Raw genomic sequence first — 20,184 nt, 5'->3', positions numbered from 1 at the left:
ACAAATAACAGTGTTATTTGTTATTGTTGGTTTTTCTCTGGTGGCCATTGTGTGGCTTAATTTTCTCCATGTCGCTGTATTTGTCTCATTAACAGAAATTGTGAATGAAACAAATACATTCATGTATTGAATTACTGTAAGAATAGTTGAGTTTCTGAGGACACACGTAGACTCTGCTTGCCTCTTTTAAACCATGAACCGACACATGGATCTGATATGTAGGCGAGCCCACAGGATGGATGGTCTGTGTCCTTAAAACTTTGGGGGTTTGATATATAAACTTGCCAGCCCTAAAAGAAAAAATACTAGGAGGTGGTGTCTTTAAAAAAAATCTTAATTAACAAACTTAATTAAAGTTTTGAAATTTTTTGAATTCAGTTATTTGTTGTTTAGTTTAGTGTTGGACAAGAAGATCAATACCACTCATGTCTGTACGCTAAATACAAGTCACCCGGCAGCCAGTTAGCTGAGCTTAGCATACAAGCTAAGCTAACTGGTTTACAAATTTTTGTCTTTTTACACTTCTGTTTTGTTAAATCCGAACAAAAAAGAGGAAGTGATATGTTTTTATAAGTGAGCTCTAGAGTAGCGTGGAGGTTCATTTAGTTGCCTTTGGACAGGGCGAGAGTGGTATCAATCTTCTCATCTAACTCTTGGCAAGAAAGTGAATATTTCCCAAAATGTTTCTTTAATCTTTATAAAGATCCTTTAATCTCCTTGTTAGTGCCAAAGAGTCTTATTAAAATTTAAAAAAATAAATCTATGGATAAAAACAAAACAAAAAGAAGTGTGTGCTCCTGGTGGCCAACCCCTTTTTACCATGTAATTACCCACAATGCCACTACCACTTTATTCCCCACAGAATCAACTGTATAGTGTCAAATATGTACAGATGAGTCTTGTAAATATGTTTGTATTTGTAGCCCTTCATCTGTTCCCATGAACTGCATTTACATGTATGTGTTGTTACTTGTGACATAAAGCTCGTAAAGAAACATGACTGAGGAACACTTAGGAAAATACAATTACCCACATCGGTGAACAGTGTTAGCCGACCTTTAGTTGTCACAGTGAGGGGGTATGTGAGTCTATGTAGACCCCTCCGGTTCCCCCTCAGTAGTCCAGCTCTATAATCTGTCTGGAAAGTCGAGTGCATTGGGGTCTCATTGTCCTACTTGATGTTTTCTCCCTGCTGTTCAGTGACCAGTGTCTGCGGTTTCTTTTTTTCTGTGCAATTTTTGGCAAAGGTCAGTTTTTAATGTTGCGCATGGATTGGAAGCAGATCGTTCTTTTTTAACCCCACTTGAGGAAGTGCAAATTCAGTCACAATCAAAGAAATTGCTCTTTGCCCTATTTTTTTGTTCCTCTTTTTTTTTTTTTTTTTCACTGAAATGTCCCAGGCTGTGATATCATCTCATTGTGAATCAGCTGAAATTGAACTGAAATCACCCCTGCTTTGGCTGCTGCAATCAACTGAACTTAAATTTCACTTCTGCTTCCTTATTAATAAAATGTACTAAAACTATAATTGTAGTTTTGAACTATGACCTTGTCAGAATTGGCCAGAAAGGGACCGTCACGTCTTCTCATGGTTTACAGATCGAGGCTCATGTTTGACAGCCAGCCTTGTTGTCTAGAAGGATAAGATTATAAAGAAGAAAAACTACTGATTTTGTAATTACTGGAATATATTGATGGTTGCATTAACATGTTTTGAATAAATTGTATATTTTGAGAATTTTATAGCGTCTCCTTTCAACTAGTTTCATTTGTGTTTGCAGTGGAAAAGGTACTGTGGATTTCTTATATATTGAATTAAAACATGTCACTCAGGCTAAGGAAAGTTTTTTTATTTTTTATTATTTGAACTACATGTGGTATGCAAAGTTTATTTTGGTCAAAACAGCCAATGCATCAATTACATACTGAGAAAAACTAAGTACTCTTAATGGCTTTCTTTTTTTTCTAATTTCAAACTTACTATATTTTGGTACATTATGCATCATTATTATTTCTGAATGTATCCAGATGCTTTGTTGCTGAAGTCTGCTGTATTCAATCCACATTTGCATGCTGTATGGAGCTTACTAGCCATTTATTTCACCCCGGGTCTGTCTGTTCTCTCTGTCCTTTCTGTACAGCTCTCTGTTCTGATACAGGCAGAAGCTGGACTGTCCTTCAATGCACAGCTGTCAGGGTCTTGGCCCAGCTTCAACAGCTTCAACAGCTTCCTTCAATGATTTTCTGTTGTTTTCGCCCTCTTTCTGAATTTCCTCTCATTCACTGGCTCTGGGGTCAGCAGGGTCAGTGTTTCTACAGGCTGTACCCAGCAGCCATTGCTCAGGCACATTGATATTTTGTTAGAAAGAATGGTGAAGTAAATGTGATAGAATATGTTTGGTCATAATATATTTAATGTTTCTAAATGTTTGCTTGAATCCAGTTATTTTTTTTTTATATGCCATGTCAGCATTCCTGTAGCATATTATACTTCCTATACTGATTATTCACCTGGTTTCTTTCACTGCTGTTGATTTTATGGGAGTGGCTTACTGGCCTATAGTCTTGTTTATGGAGGAAGTTATCAGTATTTACAGAACATCAGCACCTACTGGATAATATGTATGCTCAGGGATTTGAAAGATAAACCAGTAGCACAAACATACTAATTTGTAAAACACGTATGTCAGGTAACAGTGTTTGATGTGTCGAGCAAATATTAGCACAAATCAGCCTTTCATTTTGAGCTCCCCTGGGCACAGTCAGTATGTCCAAGACATATATACAGAGGGTAGGACAATGGCTTTGCTATTGTGCCTGAGCTATACAGAGTCCAAGCCAGCTGGCTCTGGTCCCAGTCCTTCAGTCCTCTTCACTGAAGGGCGAAGTGGATTGGTGCCAGAAAGAGCGTACAGACAGTGACCACTCTGCTGTGTACATACATGGAGAGAAGCTGAAGGAAGGCACTGAGGAATCGTTGTTAGTTCCCAGGGTAAATTAGGAAAATTAGTCAATGCCAGGAGTTGCTTAGACTCTGACCACCTGATGGAGGGCTGGGTGGAAAAGAAAAAGGAACAAATCATTGATGGAGGATAAAAGGCATGCAAATGAAGGGCGAATGGTAGGCCTGAAGGATTCACTGAGGAGGAAAGCGGGCCTTCCCTTGGGAAAAGGCCACAGCTATTGGCCATCCTGCCAGTTTGTTAGAAGATGGATGGAATAGCTACGGAAAAAGAGAACAAGAGGATGGAGGAATGGCTCATTGGGTCAGAACGTCTATCCTGTTCCCAGGATCTTCTAGGTTTAACTGGGCTTTAGTGTCTTATTTGACCTGAATTTAAGATGTTTGAGTAGAGTGAGTCGATGTCTGTCCATCTAACCAGTGCTAAAAGCTTATTGACTGATGGATTTACACTCCAAGATCAAAGCTGGTTACTCACTATCAGATGTGAGACAGCATTTCACTTCAACAAGCAGTGAAACCTGACACAGGGACTGGTTGATATTGTTGAAATCATTATCAGGATATTAACAATGTTTTCTCTACAGTGATATACTGTATATTAGATCAGAAATAAAATGGTTAATCAACTAAAATGAGACATTTGAAGATGTCTCCTTGGACATCTGGAAACGTGATGGGCATTTTTCACCACTTTCTGATATTTTATAGACATGATTTCTTAATTAATAAAGGAAATGATAGTCAAGTGAATCACCAATGTAAATAACGGTGAGTGGCACCCTTTCAGAATACAGTTAAGATAATAGAGCTGTATTAATTAATGCATCCATCGAAAGGAAATGAATCCTTTATTATTCTACCTACTTTTTATGAACAAGCATTTGCTGAAATTACAACACACACCTAAGTCCCTGCAAGCCTCTGAACAACTTTAACTAAAAGGAGGAAATGTTCCAGTCCAATAAAAGTTAGGCTTGTGTAAATAAACCTAACTGACTGGTTTCCAGAGCATCATCACAGCTGCAACACTTCCTTCCTTTGAGAGCAAATATTCACCTCTAAAGTGTCTGAAATAAAAGAAGAACTGAGGTTGTGGGGGTATTAGTATTAGTACATCCTCCTGTTCTGTTTTTACTACCACAGCTTTGCATCAGTCACTTAGCAATGTTGCCTTATGCCAGGTCAGGGCATCCCACATGTTCACATAGTAACAAGTGGCCTAATACTCAGTGATCTGCAGCCAAAACTGATGGAAAATCATTTATTGGTATTATGTTGAAACATAGTCAGGCAGTAGGTGAACAACATGCTGACCATTTCACATAATTCGTTGCATCGTTTAAGTGGAAGTTGAATCAACTAAGGCAGGGCTAATTTGTCACTTTTATGAAGCAACAACACATTGTCCTGATTCATTTTTTTAAAGAGGAAACACAATCTACGAGGTGTGGACAAAATAAGCAAAAACACTTCTACAGTCATAACTACAATGTGCTTGTATAACTAACTAGAACTATGGATGGATTATTTAACTCAAAACATGTTTTGTGTGTTAAAATGAAGTGACACGTGTTGCTCTACAACTTCAAAACAGCAGAGTCATCCTACAACTGAATGAACTGCTCATCCCCCAAACAACAAACCACCAAATTACAACAGCATGCGGCTAAATTTAGATCAAAGTGAGAGTGTAGGTTAACAGTTGCATATCTGTTGCTTCAACAGCATTTCAGCAACAATATTTTAATGTGAAGCAGATACACATTGAGATATCATCACTGAAATACTGTTGAAACCACTAAATCTAGTAAATGTGCACTTTTAAACCAAATGTAGCCCAGATTAACCTGGATGTCTAGGCATGTTCTGACTTCCCTCATTCAGTACTACACAGAGGCCTGTCTCAACCTTTACACCCTTGTGACCTTCATTATGGTGTAAATATATCAATTCTGAGCTACAGTCACAGCTACAGTTTCCATTTCATTCTCTCTGTACTGTTCTCAGCTGGAACCCTTTCACACAGATAAAGAACAGGGGTGTACTCCTTAACCGCATATCTGATACTAAGATATGGAAATGTTTTTAACGGTTATAGTCAGTGCTGTCCCGTGCTGACTGCATAATATCTGTTCTTAGAAGTAAAGGGCTAATTTACCCAACAACAAATAAACAGGGTGACTAGATGACTCTTTTACAATCAGCCCACATGCTGACTTTGTGACTTTGCTGAGAAGAGGTCAGAGACTTTGTCACTGCACTGACTGAATAACATTTTTCATGGCTTCCTGCCAAACACCCCACCCTCTGCTTTATCTCAACTCCTACTCACTTGCTTTCCATTTCTCTCACAACTTTTTACCCTGTGTGTGTGTGTATGCATTCCTTTAAGGTGTTTGTAAGAAGAAAAAGAAGGTGTAAATGTGTAAATGTCAAAGGGAAATAGTTGCACTGCAAGAATACCATGTGACATTCACACGGATCACTCTTTGATATATCACACTGAACTATTTTAGGAACTATGCTCCAGTTTTGTCACATTAAGCTAAATGTTAGATTTCCCATCTCGTGCTTTCACCACTTCCTTTTTAGGCTGGTAAACAGTTCTATCGGTTTTGAACATGTATGCAAATTTACATGAGAAAAATGAAGAGAAGAGCAAATGTGGAACATGCTGTTGGTTTAATCTAAAGAAAAGATAAAAACTGCATAAACTAGGATCTGGTCTGCTACAGTCCAGCATGTTAACAGTTGACATTTGATATCTTTTCTTTTTTTTCTAAACAGCGTTATCTCCTCGTAACATAACATCCCACCAATAGGTCGAGGAGTCAACCATTCAAAACTGGCATTTTCTGTATTTGGGGTGGGATGATATGTGTACTGTACTATGATATATTATTATTTATTCTTTCTATTGACACTTTTTTTGCTATCCACTTTGCTGCTAAAGTATTTTATGTTTCCTCATCATGTGACTAATAAAGTCATATATTCATATGTCTACCATCAAAACATTTTTCTATACTGAATATCATAGATGTGTAATATATCTAGATGCTTTAGTCCATTGTGTTTAATTCTACAAATCAATGAGCAGGTCAGCTTCATGGTCATAATGGATTTTACATGATTATTTTTCATCAGTGATGAATTAGTTTGATTCAGGGATTTCATTTGTTGGATTAGTCAAACACATTTCTCTCCAAATAAAATATCATTGGATATAAAATTACATTATTGATATTCTAACTCCATTCTATACTGTTGTGTTAAAATCTTTGTCATACTTTCTGCTGTCTTCATTTTCATGCATGTATTATGTAGTGCTTTTTGTCGTTGTGTTGTTCACGACATGAGTTACTCTTGTTGTAATTGTTGTAAATTACTTTATTCATGTTTTTGTTGCACCTTACAACAGTGACTTACCTAACATAACATGTGCTCTAACCTGGTTTAAATTAATCAATAAAAAATGAAGTCTACAAAGAGTCAGCTGATCTCTATCTGAGTGGTATTCAAAAGCTGCTCTTGCTCTCAGTTATGCTGAAGTGGAGCATGATCTTAAAGAAAACAACTTCACGCCTTTTAACAAGTGAGTCATCAGCAACAAATCAGCATGTTTCATGATGTAACTCAGTGGTTCTCAAACTATTTCCACACCAAGGGCTTAAACTGACACAATTTAGACCCAAGACACCTATTTTATGAGATTCTGGCTTTTATATGTTGTATTAGAGAAATTGTATGCTACCTGTCAAAAATAGCCTCATTGTGTTACTTATGGAAAGTGTTACTTTCTGCTAGGAACCCTCTAACAGCCCCTCACAGAAAACTGGGGGGCCCAATAGACCACTTTAAGACCCACTATTCTATATTGTAGGTGGGCAGATAATAATGATAGTTCTTATACGATAGATAGTGAAATTAATTTCTGGAGACTCCCCGGAAGTCCCTCAAGTTTCCCTGGGAGTCCCCGAAACTCATTTTGAGGAAGAACTAAAAAAGCTAACTCAGTTATGAGTTGACATGTTACACCTTTAAATACCCCCTCCCTCCCTCCCTCCCTTCACTCCACGCGGACTATCTGCGATTGCGCGCGCGTTAGCTCCCATTGGCTGCCTGAGATAATCGGTCAACAAGAGAACGGGAGGCAGAGGGCAACATGTTTCCAGCTACTTACTGTCATAATTAGTCTGTTTTAAACCATTCATTCGCATCATTTCATTTGTGTATGTGCGTGTCTGATCCACGGAGCTCATTTTGGGACCGTCGATAATGTTTCAGTGTGGTGCAGCTCGGCGGTGTGCAGCGGCTCTGGATCAGGCTTACAAGTCACCGGGCTCATTTCTACTGCAAGTCAAAGCAAACACACTGACGGACGTCACTCTGACATTACGCAAGAGCAGCCACACGTTGCAGGGATACCGGTCTCTCAGTGTTGGTTCAACGCTTGCACACCTGAGGAAGCAACGACCGGGGCCCGTGCAGACCTGGAACCCGGACTGGAGGAACTTGGACCGAGCGGCGAATCTCTCCAGAAGTGTACAAAGTGAAGGCGTTCATTCAGATGTCTCCAGGCTGCCGATCGTTCATGCAATCAGGCGCCATAGCAGCAGCAGTAGAGGGGGGCAGCTGGGGAGCGTTTTGTTTACAGGTAACTGGGGGGTCTCCACTTTCAGTCCACGCTGCTCCACCGGGAACATGACGCAGAGCAGAGCTTCATCCACGGACGCAAAGAAGCGGGACGCCGCCGCAGAGGGACAGACGGCTGACAGCAACAACAAAGGGGTAAATGAAGCTATTCAACTCAAGTGTTTGTCTTGCTCCCAGTGAGCACTTAATACGAGCTCACAGGTCCGGGTCTGAGCCTGCTCAGCGGGATGTTTTCAACTGGTGGTGATCATGGAGTCTGGGTCTCTGTCCTGGTGGCGCCAGGAGAGAACACAAAACCATGAAAAATGCAAGGAGCTGCCTGGCTGGCTATCTTCAGTAAGTTGCCATCATGTAAGCAGGCAGTCTTGTTATACAACACGCCGTGACGCGCAAAATATGCGGGCTGTCAACATCTGCAGGGAACTCTGTGGGCCATGCATAATTAAACTGCTTTCATAACTTGAATGACAAGCAGCAGAAGTCATTCACTGAGCTGAGAGAGAGAGAGAGAGAGAGAGAGAGCTCCAGATATCATTTTAATTCCTTTGACTTCAGTGTATGGTATATTTTTAGTGTGTGTACACTGGATGCTTCAAATTTCTATCATAATTGGCTAGTTGTAATGTCAAAAATCTATATTGGTGGTGCCTATGTGTGCTGATGACAGAAATAATATGTTTAGGGCTGCAACTAACTATTCTTCTCAATAACAATTCCCATTACTTTCTCAGCTTATCAATTATTTGTGTGTTTCATAAAATGTCAGTTAAGTTTGAAAAATGTCCATCCCAAGTTCCCTGAGTCCATAATTATTCTAAACTGTTTTGTTTCATCCGATCATAGTCTGAAACACGCAGATAATGGATTTATTATCATAGAAGAAATATTCACATTTGGGAAGCTTGAACCAGTTCTGCTCAGAACTAATCTAGTTACTATTCTTTAGCAAAAACTGACTTGAGTGATCATCATCTAAGATAGTTTTGTACAGTATGCTGAAAAAAACACTATTCTTCTGTAGCGATTTTGTCAATTTCAAATATAAACCACTATTCTGCCATTTTTATTAAGTGTTTAAACTGGTCGGCATCTCTTAATAATACATTTAATTCTACATCCTGCTGCTGTAGTTTGACTCTCTTCATTTCAAGACCACCTAGCCGTCACCTTTTAGCTTCAGTTTTAGCCTCTGACAGGACGGGTCCACCGCATAACCACTTCCACTGTTAGTGTGTGTGTGTGCCTGTGAGTGTGTCTTTGTCTGTGTTTGCCTGCCACTGTGACTTTGCATGTGTGCATGTGTTTTCATGCCTCTGAAAAGCTGTTATCAGACACAGCAGTCCCACTGTTCCCCTCCTATACACCCTCCCTGGCACAACTCTCTTTGGCCGCCCGCTCACATGACCCTCCCATGCTGCTGCCTGCCTTTGCTTTTAGCTTGGCCTGACTTGCCTCTGAAAAGCAAAAGGCCAGTTCCCTTGGCCACGACGGCCTTTCTATTGTCCATTGTTGACAGACCAGTGAATACGTCACTGGGCCGTGGCTTCACCCAAGAGGTTCAGGCCAAAATTTAGCAAGACAAATTACAGAGATGAGACCGGATCAGCTTGTTTTTCTCCTGTTTGCTTCTTCTTCATTGTTTTTGCCCTCTTGATTAATTGTCTGACCCAGGCCCACAAAGGAAGTCAGTCAGTCTGAAACAAGCAGAAAAAGATCTGAATAGAAGTTACTGTATGTAAGACATTCCCTGCATTGTGCCAACATCTGCTTTATTACAGTCTTTTTTCCTGAAACAGATTAGTTGAATACACTTGTCAGGAGAGATCTTTAACGTTGAACTTGAACGTTCCCTGTTGCACATTGTCACTGGTTTCCAACTGAATGTGTAACATATGCAAATATCTCAAAGGGAGAATTATGATTGGGATGATTTCATGTTTGAAAGCAAATAAGAAGACAGGGAAAGTGAAGAAGTTATGAATCATGTTTTAAATTGAGAATATAACTATGCAGTATAACTTATTGTAGCCATAAAACTTCGGTTTGTTTTATAGCTGAGGTGCATATAATCTATTCAATAAAGTATTTTCTAATATCTGCGAGAGATAAGGTAACTCTTTTACATACCCCTTAAAAGCATATTATCCGTATGGTTGTTAACTATTCTGTATTGGAGTTTCTGTGATAATAACAGTGACAGCACACATACACACATTTCCCATCTTGATAAGTTTCTGTAATAATACATTTCCCATTAAAGGTGCTATATTTAACAATAACTGTGGTGCATACTGTCCTGTAATGCCACTTTTTACCTCAGGAGGCGATAGTGAGTCACTGTAGCGTCCAGTATACCCTCAGTGTAACATTAGAAGAAGTTATGTTGCTAGGCTAAAAACGGTTGTAATTTTCATAATGCCTGTTAGGAAATCTGCTCCGGTGTTTTTGGATGTGTGAGGAGCCATTACCTGGCTATAATGTCTCTGTAGCATTTGTTACCTTGACAACGTAATAATTCACTGTGAACAATAGGCTTCTTCATCCTCTCATATTAGACTGAAGGCAGACTGGACGCTACAGAGATTCACTACCGCCTCTTAAAGTACAAAGGGGTATTATGAAACAGGACAGGCCAGGGCTATTCTTACATATAGCATCTTAAATAGGCCAAAGTAGGCTGTGTGTGCCTTGTACTTGGTGGTTGTCTCCCCTCTGTGGGTACTATGTCAATATTTTATCTAAAATAAGAGTTGCCGTACTGGCCTGAGCTATTTCCTGTTTTCTCACAGAGGGATTGTGTTACTTCCTGGCAGAGGAGATATTTGGATAACTTGCCCCAGATGGAAGCACTGGACACAATGCCTGAAGCCTTTTACTGTCCCATTTCAGTTAAACAACCCTGGGCAATAAAGCTGTAACATTGTAATTCTGTTCAGCCAGTATCCTCAATAATAATTAAAACCCTTAGCTACCTGAAAGGACTCTGTAAAAAGGTATTTGGGTGTCTTTGCATTAATCCAGCAGGGTGATCAAGTAAATGTATGATCTTGTGATTAAACAGACTGGCCTGTGAGGTGTCATATGTGCACCTAACTACAGCGCTGGAAAAAATATGTAATATAAAGAATATGTCTACTTCAGCTTCTGTGTTTGAAACCTCTTTTTCCTGAGCAGTAACTGATTTGTGTCTGCAGCACAAAAACTTTACAGACAGTAGTACAGAATCTTGTTTACTCAGATTTCATTCAGATATTTACTGAAAAAGTAATCCTTTTAATTCTACACTGATTGACACAGGCTTCCAGTTGGACAACTCTTCCTATGTGATTCAGTAATGATTTATTCTTTAAACTCCTGTTGTCTTGATCTGCTATTATGTAATACTCTCATTATGACCCTAAAAGGATCTTAATTCCCAAAGGAGCACACTACCAGATATTATCTGAAAAAAGAGGTTTTGTATCATATCCTTAGAAAGTGTAGATTGTGTGTAAACCTGGCAGTTTAAAATATCATATACAATATCACAACACTGACGTAATGAGCACTGAGATATTGGTATTGTAATTAATCAAAAATAATGTCCAAAGAATTAGGTTTTGAGTGAGAGGTGACAATGACTGTAGTTGGGCTGCAACTAATAATTATTTTTATTGGAGTTAATATGCTGATTAGTTTCTGCATTAATCAATGAATCCTTTGGTCTGTAGAACATCAGAAAATAGTTAACTATTACATGAGGTCTTCAGATGTCTGGTTCTGTCTCACTAACAGTTCAAAACCAAAACATTCAGATTACTATCATGTGATAAACAAAAGTATGACATCATCATATTTGAGAAGCTGAAAGTAGCTACTTTTTTGCCATTTTGGTTTGAAAACTTTGATTGAAACAATTAATTGATTACATTTTCTGGCAATAGACTAATCCAGTGTGACTAATTGTTGCAACTCTTCATTGTAGAACGCTACAAATCCTTGTTTGCTCAATTCAATACTGATTACATTAAGTTCTCTAATTTAATTTTACCCAAGATTAAAGTGTGTGCTCTTGCAATTCATAACGTGTTGAAGGGTAAATGTCTTAATATTATTATCTTTTCAGACTATAACACCTCAGAGGTTGAAGTCCCTCAGGCATTTCAAGCATAGAGCAGTTTTAAATTCATGTAATACTTAATTCAATACATTGCACACATTTCCCGCTGGATAACTTTTCAGGCTTACAAATGGTTTCTTGCTTTAATCCCTGATCCCTTTGCAGGTTGTGATGATTAGTTAAAAACAGATCCCATGGTGCTTTAACCAGAGGGAGGATTAAGTTAATATACACGCTTTGCTGTAAACATACTCTAGGTTTACTCTCTGCCCTCTGTGAGTCACATGTCCATGCCATCAATGTACTGTTGCAGCTCAATCTTCTGCTGTGTTGCTCTCATTGTTGTACTTCACTAATCTGTTTTGTTGCCAGCACATACTGGAGTGACCTGCCTGCTCCCTGCTACATGTCAGACAGCTGAATTGTGTCTGGGGCTTGTTCATCTTGGAGAGTGGTGTGTCTGGAGGTCACAAATGCAGTAATGTGTTTTTGTGTGCTTATGAGAGGCTCTTTGTGAGTGTGTGTGCGCGTGTGTTTGTGTTTGCTAGAAAGAGTGACTGACTTCGCTCATGAGTATGTGTGAAAGGGGGAGTGTGTGCCAGAGAATTACCTAAACCACACACGCAGTCTATATTTAATCAGCTGACTCGGCTGCACTATGAATAGAGGAAGCTCATAAAAAGGTACTGGCTTTGTTTGACCTACTTAGATGACCTCATGTTTTAAATGACTATCATGTGTATATGACAACACATGCATTTCTCTATCTGTCCTAAAAATAAAAAAAGGATGCATGTTTTAGCTCAGTTTTGAACTAAACACCCCCAACATGCACATTTGGTGACTGAGGGAGTCTGCTGCTTTTAAAGATAAAATCATTGTGGTGCATTTAGATACTTGTTTTGCTACATTTTTGGGATTTTATGAAAGCACTGAGTGGTTCAGTAATACCCTGTAAATGTAAACAGCAGTAACCTATTTGGCATTTTTAAAGGATAAAGTTCATCACTAAAATGTTTACCTACTTAGAGCTTTGTAAATGCCATTAAATTGCTTTTAGAAAGCCATTAGCAACTCTCTTATTAATAAACATGGTCAACTCACATCAAGTGGACATAAAAGCAAAATAATTGGTTTCTTGTAGCGCTACAAAATATTATTAACTATTACATTAATCACCAGCTACTTTGATTATCGATTCATTCTGTTTGTTATTTTAAAGAAATGGTAAAATTCCCTGACTCCAAATCCTCAAATGTGAATGTTTTCTGGTTTCTTTACTCCTCTATGATAGTAAAGTGAATATCTTTGGGTTGAGGACAAAGATGAAATATTTGAGGGCGTCATCCTGGGCCTTTTGGAAACTGACACTTTTCTTTTTTTAAATTTGCTGACCTTTTTTTAGACCTGATAACTATGTTCAATTCAAGAAATAATCAACTGATTAATCAATAATTAAAATAATTGTTATTGCAGCCCTGCCTTTTGTGTTTAAATCCAAATTATGGTCAAGTTTAGATGTTTAAAATGGTCTTTATTGGCATTGTACAACAAAATTGAAGCAATCCTTATGGTACCATAAGTAAAAAAGAAAGAAGGTGCTTATAAAATAATAAAATAAATGAGTAATTAGTACTAAAAATAACTAAGTACTAAACTAACTCATTAACACATTATACACACACACACACACACACATTCCACTCGTTGACGTCAGTATTGCATGATTCCCCTTAATATTAAACTGCAGTGATTAGAGGATCAGGTTTTTGGAGCATTTAGTTAAACCAGCTGGAGCAGACGTGAAGTCTCCGTCTTGCAGCTCCGTCAGTTCTGTAGTTTGACTCGGCCTTTGGAATACTAATGTGAAGTGTCATGATTTCGTATGCTGAGTGGAAACTATACTCGCAATTTTAATCCACTTCCTCTTTGCCATTCATATCCTCTGTTTTTTCCCCTGCCATCGATCTGAAGGTTTGTCTTCTTACAGACAGGCTCTCTCCCTCTGCTTCCTATAGCACCAAGAATTGATTCTTGATTCATCCTCTTGTTTCATTTCACCCTGCTCACTCCCTCCTTTTTTCCCCTCTCTCTCTCTCTCTTCATCCAGGATGAGCAGAATTTAAAGGAGGCCTCTACCACCACCTCCTCATCTACTGTGAAGCACCCAGGGGAGCCTGAGCCAGAGGGAGGCAAGCTCAACAAGACCCAACAGCTAAAAAAAGTCTTTAAGGAGTATGGTGCTGTGGGAGTTTCCTTTCACATTGGGATCTCCCTCATGTCCCTGGGAATGTTCTACCTCCTTGTGTCAAGGTAACAAAACATCAGATTATTGACAACACATCACAGTTTCAGATCCATGAATCAAGCATTTTTATTGTGTGTTTATATTCAATCTTCATCATATTTGTAATCACTACAAGAGGAAGAGAGATGCATTTCTGCTACACCTAACCTCGATGCAACATATTCTAAGGTCCTCCCTGAGTACTTTTCAAAGTGTTTTGTGAAAGTACATTAAGCAGGTTGAAGGGACACTATGTAATAGACCACAACACACCCAATATATTAGACAGAAAATCACTCAGCAATACATCAAACATCACTTCCTGACATTATCTTGCAGCGTGTTAGAGCATCAGAGTGTAAAGTTTCCTTTAAAGTTGAGGAGCTCACAGGAAATGACTGACCTATGGGCTGCTTTTACAGAGGCATGCAGAATGTCTGGCGCAAATGGGACATATTTATATGAGAGAAGCAAAGTACAGGCTCTTGAAAATTTCCACTTAGTCAACCACATTTTATTTCTTTATGTTTATACACACATACATATACACACTGTAGGTATTGAAATACTACTGCTGGCTGAATCAGACAGACACAAATCGTTTTGAGCTCATGAATAAAACAAGTTCATCTTCTCATCTGACAAGTGTTTTAGGAGTTTTAACTTCACAACAAGATGTGCAGAATGTAAAATCTGTGACACTATATTCGTGTATTTTATGAATTTTGTAATCTTGTTTTGGTGGTGACAGACCAAAAGCTAAAGTGGGACAGTTTTGGCATTCGCATCCATTCCAGATCATTTTCAGGCCTGTCTGTCCATCAGGCAGTGTGCCAGGAGTCTGAATACCAGAGAGTTGGCAGAGATTATCTGACAGCTTGGAGATTTCCTCATATAGCCAATAATGACCCTTCGACCTGAAAACTGACTCTGTAGCCAATAACCTTTGAGCATTATCGCTGTGCGGCCAAACAGCCCAGGCATGTGGCCCGCTAATACAGTGCTGTGTGCTGGGTAAACAGTTGTCGGGGTGCAGTTGGATTCTCATATTAACTGACTAAAGTTTGCTTAGTGCAACAGAGCTGTTAATGTGAGACAAAGACGCTGTATTGATTGAAGCAGCTCTAAGCCTCGTGTTGACACACTCTTCCTCTATTTATTTCCCTGATGAAAATGCTACGAGTCTACAAAGCCTACAAAAGTCTGTCTCATAAAGGCAGTGACACATGTAGGTTCTTAGACCCTCTTTAAATTGCTTGATTTCATACACTTTAATTTGGGTTGCCTCTTATGCTAATGTCACCAGTTTAAAATGGGTCAAATAGCTGTTAAATAAACTATTATGAAACATTGCTTATTCAACACAGCTCCCTCTGGTGGAGTTAAATGTGAATTGCACTTCTAACCAGTTTTTATGTGTCATTTGTCTCCTCAGTGGGATCGATATGGCGGGACTGCTGTGCAAACTGGGCTTCAACGAGACTGTCGTTCAGTCTAAAATGGCAGCAGGGACCAGCACCTTCGTTTTAGCGTACGCCATCCATAAACTCTTTGCTCCCGTTCGCATCAGTATCACTCTAGTGTCAGTGCCTCTCATTGTCCGCTATTTTAGAAAGACTGGACTCTTTAAACCACCCACACCTGCACCCTGATGACCCCCTCCGTACTCCTCTCCTGCCTCATTAAGCAACAAACATCCTGACTGTTAATGATTGTAATTAAAATGCTCTAAGAATCCTTTATTCATTTTGATTCAACTAGAAATGTCTTCTACAGTTGTGAATTCAGGTGAAAACATTTCTGATTTTGCTCCTACATGAGTTCCAGTTGTAACAATCAAGTGTGTTGAATTGTGTTACTGTAGGATAAAAAAGAAAGAAAGTGTGACAGCTCTCTAAACATGTGTATTTGGGGTTATGTCTTGATATATGTGCATTCCAAAAACCTGAATTAAAGGCTGAAAAGGCTGAAGTAAGTATTGTAAAATCAGGAAGTATGATCAGGGATTTTAAGTTAGAGTCCTAAGCTTTTTTCAGTAAGCAGGTTCGTCTCAATGCTGTGAAGGTTCCCCATGGGGAAGAGTGGAAAAAGCTGAGCTCTCCACTGTTCCCTTTAAGCTGACTAGGCCATGTCCTGGTGTTGTATGAATCAGCAGAATAATTCAGGTTCTCTGTCTCCTACCTCTCTCCTTTTCTCTTTACTTAACTCTTCTCTTTCACCCTCCTTTTTATTTTCTTCTGTTTTGCTTCTCAGTCTCTCTCTTTCTCCCTTCTTGCTGTGCCGTTCCTCCTCTTTTCTGCATTCTCTTTCCTCCTCCTTGTTGTCTAATTTTCCAAATGCCACTGCCCAAGCAATGATTGCTTGTACATTAATCTTTGAGTGAAGCTGATTGTAGTTTATTGCAAGCTTTGGATGAAGAATATTGATCGGAGGTTGTTTTGTGTTTTGTTTTTTCCCAATTGAGTGAAATTGTATTTAACTATTAAAAGGGACATTCTCTTTTATATTTGGTGTGTTTTATTACGAAATACCTATCATACCTAGTCAATTTGATTACATTTGATAACATTATTTGTCCACAGTTTGTAATTGATGGTTGTTTTTTTAATATATCAACAATGGATCAAATGACTATGTGAAAGGGGGTGCTCATAGTGACAAACCCACAGTGAATTATCATCTGACTCTGCAGCCCCTCCCCCAGCTCAGAGCCTTTTAGTAGCTTTCACCTCACTGTTTTGATTGTTTTTTTGTCATGCAACTCTTTTAATTCAGTTCACTGCTCTCATCAGCATTGTTTCCAGTCACAACAAGGAGGTTTAACATTAAAGCTACCTGCACCAAACAGCACACAAGGTCAGCAACTAGCAGGTAAACAAAGTGGAGCATTTAGCAGCTAAAGAGCCAAATATTTCCTCTGGATGTTGGTGGAGACCAAAAGAGAGTGACAAGAAAAGTTAATATTTGACTTACATTCATCAGGTGAACATGATTATGACTCAAGATGAATACTAGTGTTGCTCCAGAATTGAAATTGGTACTGTTTGCAAACATGTTCACTGTATCAGATTAAAAAGGGTAATTTTTCCCCATCTTAGAGGAAGCAAACTGGTGTTTTCAGAATTCAAATGTTTTAGTAATCATTTGTTGGATGATTACTTTTTCTCAATACACAAGATCTACCAGAACCCGTTTGCTACGATTTGGACAATGCAGATTTTCCTCTAAACACATTTTCATCCAGGATCAAAGCTACTCTGTACTCTCCATTGTGCAGTAGGTCCCAAAACACTAAGAGAAAATAAAGAAAATATCACATTTTTCAGTTTTTTTAAACTTGAATTATCAAATCATTTCCTTACTCTTCAGACTATTAAATGTAAAGGTCTGCAAAAAGGCTGATTGAAATGCCACCTGGTTGCACTTCTTGTTTTTATCCACACTGGGGAGCTCCTGAACTACAAATGCAGTGCTGTTTTTTTTCTTCTCCTCTATGCCTCCGGTACAACACAAACTCTCATCTCTCATGAGATTGAATGCCTTTGTACTCTAACGTCTGTAAGATAGATACTAGCATTACATGACGAGAAGCGACGTCACTCCTCATACATGCCACAGTTTGTATCGTAAAAATAATTTGTAAACTTCTCAAGTGTCGTTCGATATGACAGATTAGATCATGTTACAGTGCAAAATATGAAACAAAGGAGCCACATTCTTCATCACAGACACAATAACTGGAGACTTGATGAAGGCTGTTGTGATATTTACTTTTATGTTTCGTGAGGTTGGGTCATCCAACACCAGTTATATTCCTCATAAGAATTAATTATTCCAGGCTGTATTTTATCACAGCAGGTCGGGTGCCATCTCTCCTTTCCTCCCTCTCTTTTTCCTTGAAGGTTTGATGGGTCAGCCAGCACAGTGAGCAAGCCTCAGCTGGTGTGGTGTCCCTGAAGATCTGCACTGTATTGAATGGTAGTTGCCTTGAACAAGACCTGATCTCCTCTGTGTGTGTGTCTGTGTGTGTGTGTGTGTGAGAGAGAGTGAGAGAGTGTCTTGGCCTGGTAAATAATTCAGCCAGGGGAGTTGTATAAGGAGAAGTAAGAGTGCATGGTGGTCTGTGCCAGATATCAACCCTGGTTTTCAGGAGTAGGAGCAATGGCAGCACTGTGACACAAACTGATAAAAACTACCCATACACACACACACACGCACACACACCTCATTAGCCATGATGAGGACAGGAAGCTGCCATCACCTCTCCATCCCCTGCATGTCGCCCATGGCTAGGAACAAATTGGTGACAGCGCTCGCAGCCACTCTGCTAGGCTACCTGCGATGCACTGGGCTCTGTCAGGCTCCTCTCCTTCCTCACTGAGAGAGATCTCTCTGCACTCACACATTCATGCACACCGCAAACAAAGAAAAAGAAAGAGAGGGCACATCAACGCCTTGGTAGCACTCCCGGTTACCTTTTGCTCGGCCTAGAACTGAGTCGTGATTTGAGCGAACACTTCATCTGGTTGGCCTCGCGTTTGATGAAGAGCCCCTCCCTCAGCACAAGGGGTTCAAGGGGGTTCAAATCCCTGCCTCAGCTCCAGACTTCTGCCGGCTGCGCCTTTTATTAAAGTCAGATACAATGTCAGCGCCACCACTGTCAGAGCGGCGCACAGAGTGAATCCATTACGGATGTATATTCAGACCCCGTGTGCAGTTCTGACACAAGAGTTGGAAGACGTGTGCGTAGAGTAGTTGCAAAGTGCTGATGCTTGCAGCGATATATAAACATATGGCAGCATATACCCTCTCTCTCTCTCACACATACACACACACACACACACACACGCTCACTTCCTGACAAGCTTCCTTTTTTTCCTCCCCTTGCACCTTCCTTTATTTAATTTCTTCATTCTTATTATTTCTTACCATTTCCTCTCCATCATTTTCTGCACTTGCTCATTATCTTCCCTTATTACCTTTTTCTACTCACGCTTCAGCTCCTGACCTACTCGGTAAACTTGTTAGGCCTCCAAAGTGTCAGTGTCTACACGGAGAAGCACCTATTCCATCAACCTCGTGGGTTCAAAGACATCCAGTGAATTTCTTTATAGGAAGGGCTGGCATAAAGTTCCAAGGAGCACGTAATCACACACACTACGTACACAAACACACACTCACTTATTCTCTCTCGCTCTGTCACCTTCCTTTTCTTTCTTTTTTTTTGCTTTAACCCTCTTCTCATATTTTTTTGGCCACTCCTCTCTTTGCCCCCAACCCCCCACCCCATCCTCCTCCACTCACTCTCTCGTTCAAGCACCCTTTTCTTTGGCTCTCCCCCCCCCCCCCCCTCCCTGTCTCTCCTCTCCTGTCTCTGAGTTAAGTTTAGCAGATGCAGCTGATGGCAGCATCATCCTGAAGCACCTGTCAGCTGTCTGCCTTCATCACGGCTCCTCTGCTGCCACAGGGGCCACAGGGAAGTAAACCTGAAGACAGTCGCTGCTATCAACAGCTGCATCTTATTATCTTAAACACCGGTGCCAGTCAATTTCCACCAGAGATGCGTGCATTTATTTATTTATTTTTGGTGCGTGCTGCCGCCTCCTCCTCATAGCTCCTCAGGATTCAGAAGCTCAGCTGCTAAATGTGAGCAATTATAATCGAGCAGAGAGGGAGGCGAGGTTGGAGACGGAGAGGCAGAGTTTATCTACCCTGTGACAGAAAAGAGGAGGGAGAGGAGGCAGCAGGCATAAGTTGTCAAAGTGTTTTTGGCAGTTGTGGATTATGTTTTTGACTGACTGTTACTGTAACTTCGTTCAATGCCTGTCACTTGTCTAACTGGCAGCTGGGTCATTCAGTCTGTGCTTTGTTAATGCAATACTTCTGAATACTAGATGCAGTATACAGCAACATCTTATTGATACTGAGATTCTCCATGCAGTTAACACCACAGGTCCCTATTTCAATCAATCTATGGCCTCCATCTTATGTTTTTTTTAAAACGTACATGAACAAACTGGGATTTTTTGTCTTTTTTTTTTTCCACAAAAGATTTCCTCATATTCAATATAAATATATGCTAGCCAGGGTTAACCCATTCTCTCTTTCCAGCAACATTCCACTTCGCACAGAAAGATAACATGGCCACCAACACAAAATTTTCGCCTGAGATAGGGA

The 20,184-nt window shown here is 39.8% G+C and overlaps 1 protein-coding gene across 1 annotated transcript; it reads left to right on the top strand.

The window, feature by feature from the left end:
* The first annotated feature begins 7,079 nt into the window (after window positions 1-7,079).
* fam210b (family with sequence similarity 210 member B) lies at window positions 7,080-16,511 on the top strand. Its single transcript, XM_053315775.1, has 3 exons — window positions 7,080-7,756; window positions 13,831-14,033; window positions 15,443-16,511. The coding sequence occupies exons 1-3, from the start codon at window positions 7,244-7,246 to the stop codon at window positions 15,657-15,659; spliced, it is 933 nt and encodes a 310-aa protein (XP_053171750.1). The 5' UTR covers window positions 7,080-7,243; the 3' UTR covers window positions 15,660-16,511.
* The last annotated feature ends 3,673 nt before the right edge of the window (window positions 16,512-20,184 follow it).

Source organism: Scomber japonicus, chromosome 3, assembly GCF_027409825.1.
Source record: "Scomber japonicus isolate fScoJap1 chromosome 3, fScoJap1.pri, whole genome shotgun sequence".
NCBI classification, from domain to species: Eukaryota; Metazoa; Chordata; class Actinopteri; order Scombriformes; family Scombridae; genus Scomber; species Scomber japonicus.
This window is presented reverse-complemented; position numbering and strand designations above follow the sequence as displayed.